This window comes from Nesoenas mayeri, assembly GCF_963082525.1.
Source record: "Nesoenas mayeri genome assembly, chromosome: 20".
In the NCBI taxonomy this organism is placed as follows: Eukaryota; Metazoa; Chordata; class Aves; order Columbiformes; family Columbidae; genus Nesoenas; species Nesoenas mayeri.
The window spans coordinates 10,753,190-10,777,173 of NC_137569.1; the positions used below are offsets into that span (position 1 = coordinate 10,753,190).

Sequence of the window (23,984 nt, forward strand, 5' to 3'; positions counted from 1 at the left end):
TGTCTGTCCAACCCTCCAGGGATGGTGACTCCAGCACTGCCCTGGGCAGCCTGTTCCAATGCCCCACAGCCCTTTGGGCAAGAAATTGTTCCCAGATCCAACCTCAACCTCCCCTGGTGCAACTTGAGGCCGTTTCCTCTGCTCCTGGCGCTTGTTCCTGGGGAGCAGAGCCCGACCCCCCTGGCTCCAAGCTCCTTTCAGGCAGTTCAGAGATCAGAAGGTCTCCCCTCAGCTCCTGTTCTCCAGCTGAACCCCCAGGTCCCTCAGCCGCTCCATCACACTTGTGCTCCAGCCCCTCACCAGCTCCGTTCCCTTCTCTCAACTCTCTCCAGCACCTCAAGGCCTTTCCTGGCGTGAGGGGCCCAAAACTGACCCCAGGATTAAAGGTGTGAATTTTAAAGACTGCATGACTAGTGGTGTGTAAATCCCACTGCACCCGAGATCATCACTGTCCTCTCTTCCATTCAGTGTTTGCATCGCCTCTCCCGCTGGAACAGATATTTGCTTGGGCTATTTCTCCGCTCGGCTCATGGCTCAGTGACTTGACGTGCTTTCTGTTCAGCTGGATGCCCGTTGCTATAATTTTACCTGTTTGTGTCCCTTAATCTGTATTTGTTCCCTTGAAAGTGCAGGGAGACACATGAGGGCAGAGGCGCTGGGTAAACACCTCCCGCCCCTCTCCACGCCGGCAGCAGCGATTAACAGCGGGTAAACAGAGCCGACTGCCAGAGAACGTGTGGCTGGGGGGACATGGACCTGCAGTCGCTCCTCCCCGGGTCTGCAGGGGAGATAAAAGCCAGGGTTCTGGGTGCCTTGCATGACCAGGACTGCAGCGTGGAGCTGCAGCTCCAGTGGCCGGTGCCTGGTGGCCGGTGTCGCGGTGTCGTGGTGCCATGGCCTGGCTGACGAGCACCATGGGCGGGATCAGCTGCTGCTGCTATAAATAGGGCTGGTGAGCTGCCCGGGCGAGACAAACCGAAAGTCGAACCTCGGGGCGTGGAGGAGAAGCGTGGTCTGGCGTGGGGCAAGCGACGGGGAGGAGGACGAGTGCTGCGGGTGTCCTGTGCTGGGAGCTCCATGGCATGTGCATGATGGCAACACAGCGCCCGTAGGGCTCCGGCACAACCAGGACGTGAACCACAGCACCGGGGCAGACTGACACAGGCTCTCCAGGAGGCTCCGGGCGATGGCAGGAGCTCAGGTGGGGCTCCCGGGACCTTTCCCGGAGCCCCAGGTTGGGCCATGCCCTGTTTCTGACTCTGACTCAGACTCCGAGGATGCAGCTGCGGGTGGCACAGGACCTGAAACCGGGTTGCAGAACCCCTCCCAGGTCATCCACAGTGGCCACTTCATGGTGTCATCCCCGCACAGTGACTTGCTGCCCCGTCGGCGCCACCATGGCGCTGAGCCCGAACCAGCCGATCCCCGGAGCATCGACCCGACCCTCACCCGGCTCTTCGAGTGCATGAGCCTGGAGTACAGGTGAGTCCCAGCCCACGCTGACGTTCATCTCAGGGACCCCCTGGCTCTTTGAAGGCACAAGGTTGTTTGATCCCTACTGCCCATCCGGGAACATGCTGCTAGTTGCCAGCTGACATCATCCTCCTCTTCTCCATGGGGCTGTGATGTGTCCATGAGATCTGGAGTCACTGCACTGGCGGTGGCATCCTCACTGGGCTGGATGGCTGCGCAGGGCTTTGCGCAGGGCCTCCTGAAAGCTTCTCCTTCTGTCCTGCAAAAGCGGATGGGTGACTGCATCATTGCCTCAACCGCACAAGCCCAGGATGCTCATCCTACAGCTCCTCGGTGATACTAGGAGAGCCTATATCATATCTCCTGGTGCCCAGGTCCCCATTCTGGAAGGCAGGCCCAAAGGTTTTGACTTCTCTCACACATAGCATCAGAGTGACTTGCTCTGCTGGTATCAGTGTAAAACTGCTTGCACAGCTTTCCTAAAATGTCCAGGTGAAGGCCCAGAACAATGATGTCCTACTGATGCCCTATGAAAAAATGTCAGCAAAACAGCCTCGAAGAGTTGCCCATTACCTTGTTCCACGCAACATCTCACTCAGTTGCTGAGCTCTCGGGTTCACCTTCAAGTCTTTCGGTGCTCGACATGGTGGAATATGCGGTCATTGCCAGGGCAGCCCTGGTGACACTGGGCACTGGGACAGCAATCCAAGGGTACTGGTTGTCACATAGCTGTGTACATTGGGCCCATTGGTTGTGTGGGTTGCTCACAGCTGGTGGGGCACAGCTCTTCCCCGAGCTGCTGCTCCGGCTGGTGGGAGCATGGTGAGCTTCAGCGTGAGTGACCCAGCTGGGGGTCGTGCTTCATGCCTGGCACTGTTAGGCAAGTCACCCCTGAGTGCCATGCACAGGGGACACTGGTGGCCTCACTCTCTTTTGCTCTCCCAGCCCCTTACTCTGAGCCTCGCAGCTTGGGACTGGAGGAGCAGACACTGCTCCACCCCAGGTGCGCCAGCTCTGGACTCCTGAGATGCATCACAGCCTCCTTGTGCCCCTGAGCTCTGGTGCTCCCCGGGCAGAAGGGAAGGGGACAGGGTGCAAGTGCCTTCACATGTGGAGGGGACCTCCACAGCTGTATGTCACCCAGGGCTGGCCATGGCGCTGCAGACAGGGCTCCGTCACTCCAGATCTCTCTACCCCTTGCACTCCTGCAGAGCCTTGTTTCCCTCCTGCACACATGACCGTGCACACACCAGCCCCAAGCCCAGCACCACTGCAACCTGTAACCACAGCTGAACAGTAGCCTCAGCGAGGAGGACCCACATCAGCTACAAAGTATTAGTGCAATCACCGACAGCCACCCCAGAGTCAAGAGCACTACAGACGTCTCCTGACTGCCTTGGTGCAAGAACAGATCTCGCTCAGCAACCATGGGAGCAGTTCTTGGTCTGCCATGGAGCCAGGGTAGCTGCAGGCCATGGAACCCAAACAAGGAAACTTTGACATTGGATGTTCTCCAAACTTCATGCTCTGTTCTTCTCTCTTGGAGTTCCTTTCATCTTTAGACACTCTTCCCCTTCACCTCTCAGCTGTCATGCTCTGCAGCTTGCTGGAACCCTAAAAACAGGACGACAAGCATCGGTCAGAGATCAGGCTCAGCCGAACCTGGACCTGGATGCAGTGCTGGATGCGCCTCTCCACAGGTGCGACTGGACCCTTGCTTTGGAGTTGACCACGCTGCTGGCTACCTGCTCTTCAAGCATTTCTTTTCTCCCTTCAGAAACCTATGGCAGCTTTGCTAATACACTATTGACAGTTTTAAGCAGCAGTGGGAGGAAGGTGTCAGAGGGAGGAAAGGGAGTTCAAAGATACTTGGTGGACCTCTTAGTCTTATCTGATTTAATACTTCTCTGCACCATCTGCTGTTTCATGCCTTCCAGCCAGGTTCCTCAGAAAGGGTGCTGGTGCAGCACAGGCTCAGCTGGAGTGGTCCCTCATATGTCCTCCAGTCTTCAGGAGTGCATCCACAGCTGTGTTGTAGACTAACTCCTGGTGAAGCAGACTCCACTGAAACGTATCAGCTGTGAGACACCTCTGGAGTTCATAGTCCATCCCTTGGGCTAACTCCAAAGCCAGATCAAGTTGCTCAGGGCCATCACCCTGATGGATGGAGACCCAGGACGGTAATCCCACCATCCGTCCACCCTGTCCCAGGGCTGCACCTCTCTCACAGGGAAGACTTCTCTCCATGGCTTTAACTGGAGCTTCCCTTCTTCCAGCTTGTGTCCGTTGCCTCTAGTCCTTTCTCAGAGCATGCCTGAGAAGCGCCTGGCTCCGCCTCTATAGCCTCCTTTGGGTAGTTGAAGGCAGCAAGTAGATCCTCTTTTCACCCTCCCTTCTTCAGGCTGAACAAACCCATCACTCATCCTCTTCCTCCGTCATGTACATCAGTTCCCAACCATCTTAACGTCCTCCTCTGAGATCTCTCCACGTGGGGATCTCTTTTACTGGGGGGACCAATCTCGACGCAATACCCAGGCTTGGTCCCAGCGGTGCTGAGTTGAGCAGAACTATCACCTCTCCTGGCCTGCTGGCTCAGCTGTGACTGTTTCAGCCGCCGCTCCCCGCTGCCTGGGCTCACGCCATTTCGAAGGACAAACACTCAATTGTCTCTGAACGGCACCATTTTTCAATGGCTGTGGCTGTACATCTGGACACCTGTAATTCCTCCCTTCACCAGAGTTCCTCCGCAGCACTGCACAGACATTCATGGCAGTCCTGGCCCAGCCTGAGCAGTCGCTCTGAGGATCTGCTGTTTACTCCATCTCGTCCCGGACTGTGCATCACCCCCTCACTGGGAAAGAAGCGCTCTCTCCCCATCAAGGCTGCTTTGCAGCAGAAACTTGTTTCTTCAGATTCCTCAGAGAGAGGCAACTCCCCCCACCAACATCTTCCTCCTGGTGCTGGGGGCTGGGATGGAGCAGTTCCCAGGCCCTTTGTACCCGTTTTCCAGGATACTACTCTCCTTCAAGCAGCATCCCTGCTAAAGACTTCATGATTCTCCTCCGCTCCTTCTCAGAATCATGGAACCATTTAGGTTGGAAACAAACTTTAAGATCACTGAGTCCAACCATAACCCACCCCTGGCACTGCCCCATGTCCTGAGAACCTCATGTCCGTCTGTCCAGCCCTCCAGGGATGGTGACTCCAGCACTGCCCTGGGCAGCCTGTTCCAATGCCCCACAGCCCTTTGGGGAAGAAATTGTTCCCCAGATCCAACCTCACCCTCCCCTGGCACAACTTGAGGCCGTTTCCTCTTGTCCTATCACTTGTTACTTGGGAAAATAGACCAAAACCCACTTCTTCAACCTGTTGTATTGCTTGAACCCCCTCCCTAGACTGCTGTTTCTCCCATGGGTGACCCCCCTGCAGCACACGTGGCCTCCCAAGGTTCTCCCGAAGAGCTGAGCACGTGGAACCGAGCTCCTTGAGGAACGGTTCACGCTGTCATCACCTCAGCGTGACCCGTCTGGCAGAGCAAGCTGTGTCCCCATCACGGCAGTGTCACTCCTCGCTCCCTGGTGTCCTGCCTTGCAGAGCTGGTCTCCTGCACTCACTCTCCCTCCTGTCACCCAGTGCAGGGACCTACCAGGTGACTGACGTGGGGACCGTCCTCCTGAGGGAAAACAGCTGGGTGCAGATGGGAACTGCAAACTGCAGACACCTGTGGTCTCACCTTGCACATATTTATCTCGTGCTTCAGAAGAAGCCTCCTGTATCTGTGCCCAGAGCATAATATAGATTAACCCCCTGCAAATACCAGGAGGGGAGATTTAGCAAGTAGGGACATGAGACTGGTAAGTGATGTGGAGTATTAACTCTGGCCCTGTGGTCATTTAAAACACAGCAGGCTTCAATTACACGCTCGCATGGTCATTTGGTACTAATTCATCCTCCTGGCAAGCTGAGAGCAGGCTCGGCGGTTTCCTTGAAGTGGAATTGCTGCTATAGCTTTGCTATACTCTCTAATTGATTCTCTCATTCACAGTGCCTCAAACACACACATATGGGGTGGAAAGCATGCAGGCAGAGACTCCGGGGATGCAGATGTTGAGCTGCCCTCTCTCCACTTCACTGTCTGAATTAACTTGCGATTTTCTTCGCCCTCCTGGCAAATTATTCACCTCAGCTCACTGCAGCTCCCCAGCACTCACCTGCAGCCCCATGCATGAGCTCAGAACAGCTGAAAGTGGCTCCTGTGGATGTGGCCACGTCCTGCAATTGCTGCGTCCAGCCCCAGCGTTTGATGAGGCTTCGGTCCCATCCGGACCGCAGCCAGGCCGGGGGCAGCGGGATGCTCCGGCCGGGGGAGCAGAGCTCGGGGATGATGGCAGCCCCACTCAGCACATCCCTTTGGGGCTTTGCAAAGAGTTCAGCAGCTTCTGTGATGAATTATCCACATGATGGGCAATGGCAGGTCTGGCAAGGGGGAAAGGCTTGTGCTCCAACTAAACCCATCCATGCTGCAGTGGAGCTGTGCTGTCGTCAGCAGCAGGAGCTGCAGCCTTTTCTCTGTCATTTCCCAAGGATTTGGGGCTGATCCCCTCCGAGCAGTGTGCAGCCTGTTCCCACACTGTTCACAGTGGGGTCCTATCTCCAGACATCCCCAAAAGAGCTGGTTGTGGATATGCACCTAGCTTGGCTCGCAGCTATCTGGCTTCCCAGACAACTATTTGCAAGAGGATTTAAATGACTTCCCTTCTTATCTGGGGCACTTCATGCTCACTTTGTGCAGGGGTAAATGGCTGCCCAAGAGGCAGAGCTGTGAGGGCAGAGGCTCTCCTATCTGGGAGCAAATAGACAGAGCGGGTCCCTATCTAATCCCCAGTACAGGGTACTGACACCTTTGTCACAGCACTGCCCTCAAATTACCCCTGATAGGACAGAGCTCACTCCCACCACAGGCTTTTCATCAATGCAACACAGTGAAGAAAAAAACTCATTCAGATAGTAGAGATTTGAAGTCAGATTTGAGCACAGTCTTTTTTTTTTTTTTTTTGCTTTGGGACACTTTTCAGGAAAATTGTGGTTAGATTTTTAACTTTCTTTGCCAGACTTTGGATTTTAAAACACAAAAATTCAAGATAAAATAATGAGAAATGCAATATGAGCTTTTCAAACTTCCAGGGAAGGCTGTTGCCATTCAGCCAGCCAGGACTGAGCTGTGTCCCGGCAGCCTGGGGGGCAAGGGGGACCCTGACAGCCCCACGGGGACCCTGCCCCCGGCTGCAGGGGGGAAGGTCCGGCGGGCTCCTACCTGCCACAGGACCCTCAGTTTGGCTGTTCCCCTTCTGCTACCACCCATTTCTCTTCATCGAGTAATTCCTCCCCCTTCCTCCTGCTGTTATGTCAAGCAAAATGCTCATTTTGCCAGGAAAGCAGGGGATGTAACACCTTCAACTTCTATACAGGCTACATGAATCACGGAGCAAACAAGGTGCAAGTGGCTGAAACAGAGTCCGTGTGGACCCACAGCAGGTTTGGTCCCAGGCTGAGCCGTGTCCCCGCCTCACCCCATCCCACAGAGACCCCACAGCTGGTGCAGGGGTCTGTGTCCCCATTTCTGCAGCGGGACCTCCAGCCTATTTAGTGCATCCCAAACCTTTCTCACGCTCAACATGGCATTTGCATCCAACTCCCTGCAGAGATAATTTCAGGGAAGGGCGGAACACTTTTCAAGGCAAACCAGGGAGCAAAGATCAGCCTGATAAGCCCCAAAACTGAAAGGATCGTTAATAGGGAAAAACGGCAGTTAGTGGCGAAGCCCAAAGGCATCTCCCCTCTGCCTCCAGGCCCACAGCAGCTCCGTGGCTGCAGCCCCACCAGCCCCGCACGTGCCCGAGATGCTCGGCTGCAGCCGCGGGGCTACGGTCCGTGTGCTCGGGCCGCTCCTTTAACCGGCTGTCGGGGCGGGCGGCACCGGGGAGGAGTGTAGCCAGGTAGCCTTGACCGGTAGGAGCTGGCCGTGTGCCCGGGAAACCTGTCCCTTCCATTGGCTCCTCTGGTTCGCACCACCGCGCTGTTTGCCTTGTGCCGCCGGGGAAAGTTCAAAATCCTGGTGATAATGGAGTGGTCAGTGTGCAGCCAAATCCTTAACTCTGTGCAGGTTGGAGCTGCGGTCGGGCTTGGTGTCCCTGGGGACACCATCCCCATCCAGTCCTGCAGGTGGGAGCACCCGCTCCCAGACACATCCCTGCACCGGGCTCTGGAGGGGTCCCTGGTCCTTGTCTCCCGCAGTGAGATGGGTCAGCACACCGTCCCTTCCGCCCTGGCACGCTCCCTGTGCCCATAGAGCTGCGCAGGAGCAGTGCGGGGGTCTCACTGCCTGCGCTGTCGCCAGTTGGGGCTGCCTGGCTGCAGGATGGAGGGCAGCACCTGCAACAAAACACCTGCCTGCTGGCTGCACAGAGCTCCCAGCACAGCTCCTCACCCAGCCGGCACAGCCACCGAGCAGGGACCCCCCTGCGACACGGCCATGCTGTGCCGCGGGAGACAGATTTACAGGCGGGTTAATGCAGAATCAGTCAGAATATTCATTCAAGAGTGCTCGGAAGTTCCACAAGCTTGAAGGAACAAGTGTACAGCTTCTTAAAGCATTAGCCATGAACTGCTCCTGTTTGCAGCACCGCAGCACAGCCAGATGGCACCGCATGGTGCATCTGAAGAGATGCAGGCAACAGGAGCTGCGGAACGGTCTGCAGAGATGGACAGGGGCTGGATGCAGCAATCCAGCACCAGGGACGAGGACAGTGACCGTCCCTGTGCTGAGACCTGGGGAGGCCAAACCGCGAATCCTGGGGGCAGTTTTGGGCCCCTCATGCCAGGAAAGGCCTTGAGGTGCTGGAGCGAGTGTAGAGAAGGGAATGGAGCTGGTGAGGGGCTGGAGCACAAGTGTGATGGAGCGGCTGAGGGACCTGGGGGTTCAGCTGGAGAACAGGAGCTGAGGGGAGACCTTCTGATCTCTGAACTGCCTGAAAGGAGCTTGGAGCGAGGGGGGTCGGGCTCTGCTCCCCAGGAACAAGCGCCAGGAGCAGAGGAAACAGCCTCAAGTTGCGCCAGGGGAGGTTGAGGTTGGATGTGGGAACAATTTCTTCCCCAAAGGGCTGTGGGGCATTGGAACAGGCTGCCCAGGGCAGTGCTGGAGTCACCATCCCTGGAAGGTCAAACAGATGGAGATAAGGTTCTCAGGACATGGGGCAGTGCCGGGGGTGGGTTAACAGCTGAAATCAATGATCTTGAGGGGCCATCCCAGCAGGTCAGGGAGGGGATTGTCCCCTCTGCCCCCCCTGTGAGACCCCCTGCAGTGCTGGTCCAGCTCTGGGTCCTCAGCACAGGACACACATGGACCTGCTGGAGAGGGGCCAGAGGAGCCACAGGAATGACCCGAGGCTGGAACAGCTCTAATGGGGACAGGTGAGAGAGCTGGGGGGTTCAGCTGGAGAAGAGAAGCTCCAGGGAGACTTTAGTGTGGCCTTTCTGGACTTAAAAGGAAAGAAAGATGGGGACAGACTTTTGAGCAGGGCCTGTTGCCATAGGACAAGGGCTGATGGTTTAAACTAAAGGAGGGAGATTCAGGCTGGACATGAGGAAGGAATTGTTGCCCTGAGGGTGGTGAGAGCCTGGCCCAGGTTGGCCAGAGAGGTGGTGGCTGAACCATCCCTGGAGACATCCCAGGCCAGGCTGGACGGGGCTCTGAGCAACCTGAGCTGGTGCAGATGTCCCTGCTCATGGCAGGGGGCACTGGGGGAGCTGGGAAGGGCCCTTCAACACAAACTGTTCTGTGATTCTATAGTTCTATGATTCTGTGCAGCCAGCGTTGCCCCAAAGCCATGCCCTGGTGGGTGGGAGAGCCTGGCAGACACTGGGCTCGTGGAGAGCAGTGAAAAGGGGCCCAAAGTAAGGTGGAGTGACCCCAGTCTTCCCCCCAAGCTCCTGGAGCAGCAGGACACTCAGGACCCCCCAGTAGGTGTATGCAGGGGGGTTGTGTCCCTCGGCTGGAAAGAAATGAGGCTTAGTGCGATGAGGCTGCCCACACTGCAGTACCCATGAGGGGCATCACCACCCCATGACGAGCTGCAGAATGAACACGGCTGCCTCCAGGAGCTGGGAATTGAGATGGAGGGAGCCCAGCTCGGGCTGGGGGCTGGGGCGAGTGGTGCAGGTTTGCAGGGATGGATGTGGAGAGGAGCCCAGGGCAACACTGGTCCTGTTCTATGCTCTTCTTGGGGCACAGGCAAGTGCCCCTTAATATCCTCCAGCTGGCTGTCCTGTCCTCCCCAGCCCCACGCAGATCGCTGCCCCTGCCTGTCCCACTGCGTGCGCCTGCCCCCAGCTGAAGGTAGCACTTCCAAGCCTTGCCTGGCACTAAAAGGAAGGTCAGAAATAGCTGCCCAAATGCTGCAATGAGGCGAGAGCCACAGCAGCACATGTTTGCAGGTGTCTCGCCTGGGCAGGAGACTTCCATTCCCATCCCACAGGGCTGGGACTCAGCCGTCCTGGCCAGAGGCAGCGGGATCCCACCTTGGACCTGGGCTTCAAGCCTCTGTGAATCAATTCCTCCATATGCTGTGCTTTAATCTCAGGGCTTGAGAAGCCTTGTGTGAGCCTATGAGGTTCATGGTTTAGGTCTGTGCTGTTCTCAGAGCGAACAGGAGCTGAGGGTGCTCCCGTGGGTGCTCCCGTGGGTGCTCCCGTGGGTGCCAGGCAAGCAGAGTGCAGCAGAGCCACATGGCCATGTCTGCTCCAGACTTGTAACCAGGCTGGTGGTCTCCGGGCATCTCCAGATTCGGCTTCCTTGGGAGACCCCAAACCAGGAGGGCTCTGGAATAGTGCCCTCCCCTCAGCCTCTCCTTTGCTTGGTGTTTTAGTGGGAAGCTGGTGTCTCCAAAGTGGAAGAATTTCAAGGGGCTGCGGCTGCTTTGCCGGGAAAAAATCCGCCTCAACAACGCAATCTGGAGAGCGTGGTACATCCAGTGTGAGTACGGGGCAGACCCTGCTCCATCAGCCACATGCTGGCAATGTTGGGTGGAATGGGGCTGGCACTGGGGCAGCGATGCACAGGTACGCGGACACCCTCCTGTGCCCAGGGATGGAGCCATGGGTATAGCCAGCTGTGTTTTCCCCCATGCAGATGTGGAGCGGAGGAAGAACCCCGTGTGTGGCTTCATCACCCCGCTGGAGGGGTCGGAGGCTGATGAGCACCGAAAACCAGAGGTAGGGCATGGTCCCTCGCAGCTCTCTAGGCCAGAAGCAGGTCTGGGTGGCACAGGTGGGAGCTGAGCACACAGGGCACAGAGCTCACTGTATTTCATAGATTTGCTGGGAAAGGTGTTTCTGACATGGCACAAGGGAACCAGCCCTGGCTGTGGGGTGCTGGGGCTGGGGGTCTCAGTCGTGACCTTCGTGCTTCCCCCCAGGCTGTTGTGTTGGAGGGCAACTATTGGAAACGCCGCATCGAGGTGGTGATGAGGGAGTACCACAAGTGGAGGATCTACTACAAGAAGCGGGTGAGTGGCCCTGCCAATGCTGCTCCCCATCCCATGGCAGTGGCACTGGTGGAGCAAGATATTAGCATGCCCAGTGTGGAGCCACGGCTGACCAAGAGCGAGACATGGCACGCAAGATGCCAGCATGGGAGTGGGATGCTGCCTGTCCCCATGGTGCCAGTGACAGGGAGCACAGTGGGGACCCCAGCTGCCTGCAGTGCTGTGGTGTGCTCCAGCAGCCCCACCTGGGCTCACAAACCGGTGAAGAGGCTGGAGCACAAGTGTGATGGAGCGGCTGAGGGACCTGGGGGGTTCAGCTGGAGAACAGGAGCTGAGGGGAGACCTTCTGATCTCTGAACTGCCTGAAAGGAGCTTGGAGCCAGGGGGTCGGGCTCTGCTCCCCAGGAACAAGCGCCAGGAGCAGAGGAAACGGCCTCAAGTTGCGCCAGGGGAGGGTGAGGTTGGATCTGGGAACAATTTCTTCCCCAAAGGGCTGTGTGGCATTGGAACAGGCTGCCCAGGGCAGTGCTGGAGTCACCATCCCTGGAGGGCTGGACAGACGGACATGAGGTTCTCAGGGACATGGGACAGGGACAGGGGTGGGTTACGGTTGACTCAGTGATCTCAAGGGTCACTTCCAACCAAAATGATTCCATGATTCTATGATTCTATGATTCCATGATTCTATGATTCTGTGATTCTCTGACTGGACTGTGCCCTGCTCGGAGCACGATACGGGGCTGGGTTTGGCAGTGTACCCACAGCACACGTGTTGGAGTGGGTTAAGTGGGGCCATGGCTGAGCCGCCGCGCTCCGGCTGGGCTGGGATTTTCTGGCATGCCGCTGGCAGCCGCAGCTCACCCCGGCAGCACGTGCTGCCAGGCAGGCCAGGAGGCTCCACATCACTCCAGGTGCCCGCTCTTGGGCATGCTGGCACACAGCCTTGGCCACCTGCCACACGGGGTGGAGCATGGTCCAGCCTCCTCCCCAGACACTCGCTCAGGACCAATAAAGGCCGGGGGTGCCGCGGGCGGGCAGGGCGCTGGCAGCCTCGCACCGCCACACACCGCCTGTCCCACCACTGCAGCAGCTGCTCAGCCCAGACCCTGTGGAGTAAAGGCAGATGTGAACTCGCGGCGGCCACGCTGAGCCCCCCAGTGACCCCGCTCCTGAGCGCTGCCCGCTCCTCCCCTGCCCCTGGCTCTGCCCCACACCCTGCCCGCCCTGCCTGGGGGGTGACCCAGGCTGTCCTCTCCTTCCAGCTTCGCAAGTCCACCCGGGAGGGAGAGCTCTCCAGTCCAAAGCAGGTGAGCCTGGGAAGGGTGGGGAGGAGGGGAAAAGGGGATGCAATACAGACCCCGCACTGGGCAGCTTGGGAGGAGGGTGGATGAAAGCCCCAGGGTGTGATGAGCCCAAAGGGATGGGATGCCAAGCCCTTAGGATGGCAGATTCACCCTTCTGGAGGCACCAGGGTGGCAGGTGTGAGGCTTTGGAGAGGAGCTGGGGAGCCAGGCACGGACTTGACCCACAAGAGGTGCCCACCTGGCTCCTTCGCTCCATCTCATGCAGGATGAGGATGTCTGGAAGCCAACAGAGAAATGGTGCAACCAGCTTTTCTGCAATGTGGTGCCCATGCTGCTGGGGGATGAGGAAGAGGAGCCGGGGGGTAGGCAGCACTTCGACTTGGACACCTTCCTCTCCGACATCTCTGATACCCTCTTCACCATGACACAGATGCCCAGCGCCCACCAGGAACTCCCAGAAGATGGTATGTACCCCAGACCACGCTCTAACAGGAGGTGGAGGAGGTCCAGGTGGGCAGCATGCACCATGGCAGCTTCTTGCCTCTTGGCTTAGCCTTTGAGAGCTGCCGCCTGTGTCCTCTGGGCAGATGAGGTCTCCTGGCAGCCCTCTTGCCCAGGGCAGGAGGAGGGGATTCTCCTGCCCTCCTGCCCTGCCCAAATGCAACAGGGAGCCAGCAGAGGAGGAGATGCTCCTGCTCGGCCCAAATAGAGCTTTTGTTCAATTTGAGCAGGGTAGGAGTACCCCCTCTTTTGGTAGCTCCCTACAGAGCAGCCCGGCTGTCCCAGGTGGGATGGGGTGAGCTGCCTGGGGAGGGCTGCCCCCATGAAAGACCTTGTGCCAACCTCCATGGCCACTCTTTGCTACCCCTGCCTGGCATGGACCCTGGAGCTCCTGCAGCACTAGGCAGGACCTATGCCAAGGATCAGCGTTTCTCTGGGGTTCTTGGGTGCTGGATGAGGTCCCAGAGGTGGGAACAGGATGGCTCTGAGTCTCTGCAGTGCGGGTGCCGAAGTCCCTGCCCATGCAAAGCTGCAGGGCAGGGTGCAGTGACGTGGGGTGACTCTGGGGTGCCAGCAAGGAGTGGCAGCCAGGCATGTGTGGTGGAGTAGCCATGAAGGAAGGTCTTGGGGGTACAGTGGCTGAGTCCCAATGTTTCAGCTCTGCTCTTTTCCAGCATACATTGGGAATGCTGACATGATACAGCCGGACTTGGCACCCCTGCAGCCCAGCCTGGATGACATGGAGATCTCAGGTAAGAGAGCCCCAGACATCCAGTGGCATAGAAAAACAGCATGTGTGGGGCAGGGTGCTGTGGGGCGGGGGCTCAGCACAGCTGCCTGCACCTGGGGCAGAGCCACGGCGGGTCAGGAAGAGCCTGCCCAGGGGCTGTGAAACCATCTCAGTTTGTCTACAGGCAGAGAAAGGATAATTGTTTTCTGCAAGAAGGAAGAAAACCTCTAGAGAGCAGGTTGTGTGTTGGTGTGTCCCCCTCCTCACTCCTGAGCCACCAAGGGGGTCTGGCCCAGAGATGGGACCCTGTGCTGGGCTGTGCTACATCCTCTGGGGACAGGTCACCGTCCCTGCCAGGCTGGCCCTGAGAGACAAACCTGGTGTCCAGAGGAGGCAAGGGGACTGCCGAGGGGACAAGTGAGCAATTGTAACGGCAGCCTCCTGTAGGGCTGCCACTGGTGCTGCTGGTGCTGCTGCATAGGCTGAGCCACGAGTGCCCATGAGCACCGTGGAGTTGGTGGGGACGTGTCCTGGTCCCAGCTGTGCTGTGCAGAGTCCCCGTACACCAGGGCTCTGGTGCACGCTGTACCAGGGACCAGCTCTGCCCTTGAACTGCTGGCCTGGGCACACTTTGTACAGTGGGAGCTGGTGTGAGCTGGGGCTGCAGCATCTCCAGAGCCCTCTGCGTGTCTGTGAGCAGCACTTCCCTCAGCGGGAGGAAACAAGGGTGTTTGCACCATATGGCTGTGGGGTGATGCAAGACCAGATGCTGGTGGGGAGCAGGCGGGGGCACCTGATGTGCCGGGGCAGTGCTGGGATGTCCTGGGGATGGAGGGTTTGGGGTGGGAAGGCTCCTGCCAGCCCTCCCTTGCTCATTCCCTCCAGAGGTCCCATTGGGGTGAGTGGTGCTGGGCAGAGTCTGTTCCCATGGCTGGGCCTTTGCCAGAGGGCAGAGCAGCCTGAGGGCAGAGCTCATGGGCTGCAGGTTCCTCAGCAGGAGCAGGAGGGGCAGGGTGAGCTCTGCTCTGTGACAGTGACAGAGCCCAGGGAACGGCAGCAGATGTGCCAGGGAGGGTCAGTGGGACATGAGGAAAAGGTTCTTCCCCTAGAGGTGCTGGACACTCAACAGGCTCCCCAGGGAGGTGTCACGGCCCCAACCCGACAGTGTTCAAGAAGAGACTGGACACCATCCTCAGACACACGGGGTGACCTGTGGGGTGTCCTGTGCAGGGACAGCAGTTGGACTCCATGATCCTTGGGAGTCCCTCCCAGCTCAGGACGTTCTATGATTTGCCTCCTGTCCTCAGGTGCCCCTTCAGGGTGTCAGTTGCTGGGAGGTGGGACAGCTCCAAATGGCTTAAAATGACATTTGACAAGAGTCCCATCCCCCAGGAGTTCCTGCATGGCCATGGGAAGCTGCAGCAACCCCTTTCAAGCATCACCGCACCACAGTGGTGTCACAGCAGCAGCCCCAGCACCTCTGTGGGTGGACCTAGATCCTGTCCATGCTGCCAGCGTGGCAGAGCTTGTGCTCAGGAGGAGGTGGCAAGGGGCATGGCAGTGCCCATCTGAAGTGACATATTTCTATGAGCAGCCAATTTAGAATCATAGAATGTCCTCAGTTGGAAGGGACCCGCAAGGATCATCAAGTCCAACTCCTGTCCTGTCATTATTTCCTGGGGAAAAACCCTGCATTTTGCTCCAGGGTGCTGCCTGGGAAAAGGATGAGTCTTGCTGTAAGTACATCACAAGAAAGTGTCCCTTCCCATCCTGACCATGCCCAGCAGCTCCACACGGGCGGACTGGTGCGGGGTGGAGGGTCCCAGCCCAGGTGGGGTCAGGGATGGCACCCCAGGATTCTGTGCCATGAGGAGGGCAGGACCCTGGGGGGCACTTGGAAATGCATTGCCCAGAGTTTTGTCCTGGATGTGGTGTTTGCAGGGATGCTGCACAGAGCAGCTCACCCCAGTGACAAGGGGTGACAGTCCCATGACAGCTGAGCACTGCGCGTGTTGGGTGAGGTGTGCAGTGGGCTGTGCGGGTGTGTGGGACAGCTGTGCAGAGCAGACACGTGTCCACACTGTGCCATGGGCAGCACCGGTGCTGTGTGCCCATGGGACATGGGAGCAGCAGGGAGAGGAGATGAGGGGTGAAAGCTGGGTGCTGGGTACCAGAGCTGTGGGTGGCAGCCATCCCAGTTATGTCCCCAAGGCCACTTTTCTAGCAGGGTGTGCGATGGCTTCTCGTGGCTGGGGAGCAGCCTTGTGCAGAGCACCAGGTGAAAGAGTACAGGGTGGGCACCGCGATGGCAGGGACAGGGCTGCCGCAGGGTCACAGCGCTGTCACCGTGTCTGGTGGCAGTGGCAGAGCTCGGTGCCTGTCACTCAGCACATGCAAACCAATCCCCACATGAGGAAGCACCCCGTGTCCACAGCGCGTGCCAGAGCCTGGTGTAGGGGGATGGAGAAGTCCCAATGGCAGAGGCGAGGGAGCAGCCCGGCCCCGTGCCCTGCTGGCACCACGCTCCAGGTAGGACCCACGCCAGGCACCAGGGTGCTGGGGGCTGCACTGGCTGTCCCATAGGATGGCGTCACACTGCAGGGCCCTCCCAGAGCCTGGGGCTAATGCTGGAGGGCCCTTGGTTTGGGAATGGGCTCTCTAGCCCCAATCCCACTGGAAAGCAGACCCAGGTGTGAGTGGGGTGCCAAAGGTGTGGTGTGCCGGCCGCACGGGCTCCTCTCCCTTGAGCAGCGGCATGTCCTGGACACACCGCGTGGCCTGGGAGCAGGTCAGGGTGATACAGGGGTGGAGAAGAGCGTGGTCAAGGGCTGTGGGGTGGGGAAGGGGCAGGAGAAAGGGAGGACAGGGTGCCCAGTGGCTGCCAGCCACCTTCTATCCCCGCAGCACAGCGAGAGACACAAGAGGAATTGAATCTGCAGAGCCGGGCACCAGAAATGCCTATAAATACCCACAGAGCTTCGGTGCTGGTGGCAAGGGACAGTGTGGGGCTGGGCACAGCAGAGGGCTGGGGACAGCATGGGGCTGGGCGCTGAGACCCCGCCGGGCAGCACCGCGGTGCAAGGGAGGCTGTGCCATGGTCCCTCGGCAGGGGAAGGGGCAGTCTGAGGGCTCGGGGCTGGCACTGCTCCATCTTGCACCAGTGCCACCCTCAGCTGGCAGCACATGGCACTGCTGGGATCACCAACATGCTCGGCCCCACAGCATCCCACTCTGCTGCACATTCACTCCTCCGGTGTAGATTCCAAGGGCTCCCAGCCGGGCAGCCCAGGGCCCACAGCCTGGGGAGCACAAGGTCCTGCAGCCTCGCTGGTGCCCACAGCAGGGCTGCACGCCGCGCAGGTACAGCCAGCACGGGGGCTCAGCTGCGCTCTGCTGGCAGCAGTGATGCTCGTGCTCATGCCAGCTGAGGGGCTGGGAGCACAGCTTGCCAAAGGGGACGTGAGCGCCTGTGTCCTGGGGCGGCTGCTCTGGCAGAGTCTGTGCCAGGAGGTGCCACTCAGGTGCCTGCAAACCCAGTCAGTGCTCCTGCTCCGTCCTGCACCCTGCAGCCCCGGCCCGGCCCCACAGCCATCCTCTCCAGGGAAACCCTCTGGTGGTGCTGCCTGAGCCAGGGCTGGTACAGGCAACGGTCGCACTGAGCCGAGCTGTGAGAGGAGTTGATGTGCCCAGGGAGCTCGTTTGACTAGGGTGGCGGCTGCCCCAAGTGTCAGGCCAGCCCTTTGTGCCACGGTGTCTGGGCCTGCAGAAGGAGCAGGGCTGTGTGAAAGGGAGAGGAAGGGAGAGGGAGTCACGGCAGGGTCACGGGGCTCGGCTCCGGGAAGGCCATGGGATGTGGTTAGCCGCAGGCTGCAGGCACGGCAGCGCTGGCGTGGGGAGGCAAGCACTCGCCATGGCTTCAGGGGACTGTCCCCCGTGGTCTGTGAACGTGGTGACCCACTCCTCTGAGCCTCCTGCTGTGGCTGCCCCACAGCCCAGGTGTCGTGGTCCCTGCCCCGGCCCGGCGCTGGTTCAAGAGGAGCGGGACGGCCCGGCACCCCTGGCAGCAGCCCCAGTGCTGAAGCATGCAGCACCCATCTGGGTGTCGGAGGCAGGGTCCCCACCCTTGGGTGGCACTCCGGGTGGGTTTTCCTGTCCCCATGCATGTGGCAAGGCTGGCCCAGGGTGCACGGGCTGCCTCGTCCCTCCATACTCCAGCATTTCACAACCTGGGTAACAAACCCCCCAGCAGAGCTGGGACCTGCCCAGCCCCACAAGGTGAAGGGCTGGCAAATTTGCAGGACTGGCAAATCCCTGGCAGGGCTGGTCATGGGGTACAGCTTCCCCTGGGGCTTCTCAGCCCCTCTGGGAAGGGCCGCTCGCGCCCGTCACCCTGCCTCCGCTTGTCCCTGCAGATATTTTCACCAGCTACCGGCCAGTACCACCGCAGATGCAACCAGGCTACCAGGAGCTGCCCTGCTTCGTGCCCATGGCTGAGACCCAGTTTGGCACCGGGGGGCCCCTGATGGGTGCCCGGGATCTCCCCGCCAGCCCTGATGCCCCGCTCCCACCTAGCACCCTCCTCCAGGTGAGCGGGACCCTGGCCCGTGGCCTGTGGCTGCCAGTGGCCCAGCCACCCCCCACCCTGACCCTCCTGTGTCTCCCACAGCCCAGCGGTGCCTCCCAGCTTGGCCTGCACGGAGCCTTCCTGGCCCCTGAGCTCCCCCCAGCCCCGCTGCCCCCCGAGGCCCCCGCTGCAGCGCCCAGCCTCAGCCCCCCGCTCCCACACAAGCCCCTGCTGCAGTATGGCATCCCCGGCAAGCGCCTCGGCCTGGAGCCACCGGAGCCCCCCTATGCATCCCCTGGGGTGCCACTGCTGGCCCCGGACCCCCTATTCTCCCCTGCCCCAGTTCCCCCCTCCAAGTGGGGTTCACCTGTCCCCTCGCTCCTCACCCACACTGCGTCCCCGCTCTCAGCACCCTGCTTGCCCCCCCACGCCCCAGGGCTGGGCTATGGGGTGGGCATGGTGCCCCCGGGGTACCCCAGCCTGGCTGCCCCCCAGCTCCTGCCCCCTGCCCTGCTGGGCGACCCCAGGTTTGCCCCCACTAAGGGGCAGCCCCAGGGCGAGAGTGAGCGGCCGAAGGCGAAGTCCAGCGGCACCAAAGCAAAGAGGCTGCCAGGAACCCTCGCGCCGCCCCCCCGGGCTGTGCCCACCACCTCCCTGAGCCAGCTGCTGACCACAGGTACCGGGGCTGGGGCTGCGGGGACACGGGGGATGCTATGGGGGAATTGGAGGCAGGGTCGCTTTTTCCCTGGGGTTGGGACACTGGGGGCGCTGGGCAGGGCACGCGCCTGTCCCCACCGCGCAGCAGCACCCAACCCAGCAGTGAAGCCCAGGGGAGCCCCCCGGCTGCAGCAGCTCCGGAAGGGAGATGGGGCCCAGCCATCCCCAGGGCTTGGCCATGGGCACCGCTGCCGAATCCCCTGATCTCCATGGCCCTGTTGGCACAGATGGGGTGGGGGGTCACCGGCATCCTACCTGTTCTGTGATGGGATGGGTCCTGCAGAGGTTGTCACATCCAGCCTCATGCTGGGCTGAGGAGGGGCTGGGGGTCCCTGCCTGCCCCACGGCTCCCAGGGACATCCCCGCTGCGGGGGCACCTCTCTCCAGGGGCTGCTTCTTCCTTCCCCAGGGCAGATGGGCGGGGAAGGGGCTGCAGCAAGGCCAGCGCTGGGGCCTGGCTGTCCCGTGGGGCAGGAAGGGTCACCCGAGCCTTGATGCCCTCACACAGAGACACCCTTCTGCTCCCTGCCCTCTTGCAGCCAGGCAGGAGCTGGCCTTGGATGCCCCACACCCGATGGGTGCAGGACTCATGCCCGCGTCCCCTGTGTCCCCGGTAAGCACTTGCCTGCTGCCCCAGGCTGGGAGTTGACTCCCCCAGGTCAGCAATTGCCCTCCTGGTTGCTGGGGCAGGGGGAGAGCCACCCTATGGCATGTAGGAAATGGGGCTCTGTGGGGTCACCCATTGCAGTATGGGGCTGGACAGGCACAGGGCAAAGGAGAGGACATGTGGCCAGGGTGCCAGGAGTCACCTGGGTGTTTTCTCCCGTAAAAGAAGCAGGGCAGAGGTGGGAAACACCTGGCTTGCAAGGCCACTTTCCTAGTGACACTGCCCTGGGGAGATGGGGCTGGGCTGCCCCTGCGGGTGGGGGGATGGGGCTGTACATCCCCCCCCGGGTGTCCTCACAGGCATCACGCTATCAGTGCCCAGGCACTGACCGACCAAAGGGGAACGTCTGGCCCCCAGTGTGCATGGGGCACTGGCGCCCCAACCTCCCTCTGCCTCCTCCCAGCAGCAGAGCGCTGTCCCCGATGTCCCTGCCGCCTTCCTCTCCAGGATGGCTCAGCTGAGCCCAGGACTGGCTCCTGGTTCCAGCCCTTCCCAAACGGTGCCGGTACCGGTGCCGCCGATGGGCACCCAGCCAGGCCCACTGCTGGTCCCCAAGGCGGAGCGGCTCTCCCCCACATCGGTTTGCGGTGAGTCTGGGGTGCCCCAAGGAGCTCCACAGGATGCCTTGTTTCCTGCATGGAGCTCCGATCAAACACTGTAGGAACGTTTAATTTCACCTTCTATCCCAGCTACTGACGTTCACCCAGCCGAGCACAGAGGCTTTGTTTGTGCTGGGGACGGCACAGCCCCTTCGCCTGCCTCCTTCTACAGGGGCAAAAGCAGAAACAGGAAAAGACAAAAAGGAGCAAAATGTCAGACTGTGGTTTTGAAAACCCAAAGCTTGGTTTTCAAGTGGGAAGCACCCTGCTTTCACCCACAGAAACCAGAGCGGCGGCTGGAAACCAGGCTCTGGTGTCGCTCCCAGTTCAGTTTGGTGCTGCAGACCACAGCCTTGCTGCCCGCAGGACTCTCTCCTGGTGATTTCCACCCTAGGAACACTGGGAATTTAAAATGTCCCACCCCTAATGTACCCATTTCTGAGCAGCTGTAGAATGAGGGGCATTTGGGATAAGACAAAGCAATAAGACATAGTTGGATGCTGGACTAGAGCACCCGTATCAGCTGAGCAGAGTGGCTGCCCCGGTGCTGGGCTGACACCGCAGGCTGCTCCTCTCTGCCCATCCCAGCGCAGGACCCTGGTGTTCACCCGTCACGAGGGGCTGCGGCTGCTGCCGCCCCTGTCCCCAGAGCATCGCCTTTCCTTTTCCAGGCAGTGACTGGCCCAAGCCCGGCCAGGCTTCCCCGGGTCCCGCTGTGGGACGGGGTGCTGGCATCTCTCTGCATCACCCCGCGCCCCGGCGGGGCAGGCCTGAGTCCAGCAAGGTACGGCAGGAGCAAGTGCTGCCTTTGTTATGGGAACAGCCCCCTTTCCTGCTGCCCCCCAGGCTCCACCCTCACCCTGCTGTGAGCTTTGGGCAGCCCGTCCCCCATGTTGGGGCAGCCCAGGGCTGTTACCACTGCTGGGAGGTGCCTGACGACACTTGCCTGCAGATGGAGAGCCGGCGCATCACCCACATCTCCGCCGAGCAGAAGAGACGCTTCAACATCAAGCTGGGCTTCGACACACTGCACAGCCTGGTGAGCACGCTGAGCGCCCAGCCCAGCATCAAGGTGAGCACCCAGAGCTGTGCAGACGGGCCCTGGGCACACAGGGACACGGTGTGTCACCCAGGGATGCTGTGTCCCTGGGCTGCTCTGGCCTGTGGGGCAGGAGGCTGAAAGCCCACCCCAGGCACGGGAGACCCAGGCAGTGCAGCCATGCCGGGGTGCTCTGGGCTCGGGAGCCCGTGGCAGAAGCTGCTCAGGCTCAGCAGCGGGGAACACGGCACCTCCAGCCCTGCTGGTGACCCACACCCTGCCCAGCCGGTGAGGTCCCTTCGCCATCTCAGCCCTGTGTTCTCCCAGGTCAGTAAGGCCACCACCCTGCAGAAGACAGTCGAGTACATCTGCAAGCTGCAGCACGAGCGGGCGGCTCTGCAGGACGAGGCGCAGCGGCTGCGGCAGCAGATTGAGGAGCTCAACAGCTCCATCAAGTAAGGAGGAGATGGTGGAAGGGAGCCCCTGTGTGCGTCGGGGCCGCCGGGCAGGCAGCAGGTTTTCTGAAGCTCCCAGGACATGCATTTGGCTCTGCTAGCCCTCAAACCCTCTTTAGGGGGGAGGGATGATGCTCAGGAAGCAGCACTGTATGGAACTGCAGCATGTGGACGTGCTGCACAGCCACGCTGGGAGGCGGACATGGCCTGCCCACCCCGACTGAGGCCCCATGGGGCAGCCCCATGGCTCCCAGCCTCCCGAACACAGACCCATGGCACTGCTTGTGCCCCACAGCCTGTGCCAGGAGCAGCTGCCAGCCACAGGGGTGCCCATCACGCGCCAGCGCTTCGACCAGATGCGCAGCATGTTCGACGAGTACGTCCGCTCTTCCACGCTGCAGAACTGGAAGTTCTGGATCGTATCCTTTGGGGCCAGTGCCTGCTGCTCACTCTGACCCGTCCACCAAGCACCAGGTTCTCTGGTTCAGCCGCTGCTCCTGGGATGTGCGGTCCCTCTGGCTCCAGAGGCTCTGGGGACCATGGGGAGATGTTTCCCAGCCATGGTGGAAATGTGCTGAGGTGCTGTGGTCAGGAGGAAGCTTCTGTGACAAGGGAGCAAATAGAGTAGGAGCAAATGGTCTGTCCTTGGGAAGAAGGGAAATCACCAGCAGAGTTGAGCTCATCCCGGGAAGAACTCCCGGTGACACAGGAACTGGCTTTGAGAGGCAGCAGCCATCAGCTAGGGATTAGGAAAGGTCCAGACACAAAGCTGGGGACATGATGGCTTGGCCTTGGTGGCCATGGGGCACAGCAACCTGGAAACCCAGCTATGCCCATGCCTGGGACATGAGTCTGGGCTCCATGTGGTGGAGAGGATGGAGGGGACCAAGGGCCAGGGAACAGGGTGTCACAGGGCTGGACCTGCTTCTCCGTGAGTGGGGATCAGACACGCTGGGGCCAGTGAGCCTGCAGAGACTCTGTGGTCTACGACGTCCCCACTGTCACAGGGACGGGCAGGCCCCGCAGCCCACAGCACAGGCAGCACAGGTGAGGCACAGGGGGCTCCTGCCGCAGTTCGAGAGCACTGTGCAGCTCCTTCCGCGGGACACTGGGGATGTTAAAGCTCACACAGACTCCAGGATGAGCTCCTGGCAGAGGTATTTGCTGTGGATTACTATGCACACAAAGTCACTGGTCCCCAGCAGTGGTCCCTGGAAGCTGGGAGCACCATGGGAGCACACGGGTGTCACACCCTGCTCCTGGGCACTTCAGAGCACACTGTGCTAGCTGGCTCCTTGATCTGCTCTGGAAGAGTTGTCTTGTATCTAAACAACCATTCCTGTCAGCCCCAGCTGGGACAGGGTTTACACAGCCCTCCCCAGCGTGCCCCGGGTGACACCCATGTGTGTCACCCAGCAGTATGAGCTGGTGCCCAGCGCAGTGCTGAGGAACCAGCAGATCTGCTCCACAGTCCTGCTGCCCACAGCTACTGGGTGGATGACCATGGCCTTGGCAAGTTTGGTCCTTAAGTCTGCTGCTCCCACCAGTTCAGTATCATCATCCGGCCCCTCTTTGAGTCCTTCAATGGCATGGTCTCCACGGCCAGCATGGACAGCCTCACCCAGACGTCCCTCACCTGGCTGGACCAGCACTGCTCCCTCCCTGCGCTTCGGCCAAGTAGGTGGCCCTGCTCCTGTCCAGGCACCCCGAAGAAGCGGGGCTGGCCTGTCGGCATGGACTGGCGGCAAAGCAGAGAGGAAAAGGAAAGGGGTGTCCTGGGGGTGGTGGGGCTGGCACTGCACAGGGGGGAAGCAGCGGTGGGACATCCCGGGGCCACGTGCCTAGGGCTTTTCCGTGCTCCTGTCACAGCCCCGCTCCAGCGGAGCTGCTGCTGCCCAGACCCCAGAGCCCGTGTCCCGGCCGGGCAGGGCGCGGCCCCCAAAGCCCCACGGGGTGGGTTTCCCTGCACCCCCGCCGGGCCTGTGCAGGGACCTGCCGCGCTGCTCTCAGGGCAGGCGGGCAGGGCAGGCTGGGAACGGTCGGCCCCCGGGGATGGGTGAACACGGGCCCGTTCCAGCCCCAGCGCACGGGGCGGCTGACACAGCCCCGTCCCCGCAGCCGTGCTGAGCTCCCTGCGGCAGCTGAGCATCTCCACCTCCATCCTGAGCGACCCGGCCAGCGTCCCCGAGCAGGCGGCCCGGGCGGCGGGGGGGCTGGGCCGCGGCGGCGGCTCCTCGTAGCAGCCCCGCGGGCTCCCAGTCCCCGCCGCGGCCCCGGAGCCGGACAAACGCCCAACGCCAGCGCGGAGCCGCCACGGCCGGAGCCCGGGACAGCGCTGGCTGGGGCAGCTCGGGGCCGCAGGGCTCCCCCGCCACCGGCTCGGGGAGGCCCAG

The 23,984-nt window shown here is 60.6% G+C and overlaps 1 protein-coding gene across 1 annotated transcript; it reads left to right on the forward strand.

Annotated features, from left to right (window-relative positions):
• Nucleotides 1-1,186: 1,186 nt before the first annotated feature.
• Nucleotides 1,187-23,831, forward strand: MLXIPL (MLX interacting protein like; the record flags this gene model as incomplete). Its single annotated transcript, XM_080356867.1, has 17 exons — nt 1,187-1,482; nt 10,398-10,504; nt 10,661-10,743; nt 10,947-11,036; nt 12,278-12,322; nt 12,585-12,783; nt 13,495-13,572; nt 17,963-18,135; nt 18,217-18,790; nt 19,371-19,444; nt 19,902-20,085; nt 20,769-20,881; nt 21,050-21,169; nt 21,464-21,591; nt 21,887-22,010; nt 23,139-23,268; nt 23,710-23,831. 17 exons carry the CDS (start codon nt 1,187-1,189, stop codon nt 23,829-23,831), a joined length of 2,640 nt encoding a protein of 879 aa, XP_080212993.1.
• Between the last annotated feature and the right edge of the window lie 153 nt (nt 23,832-23,984).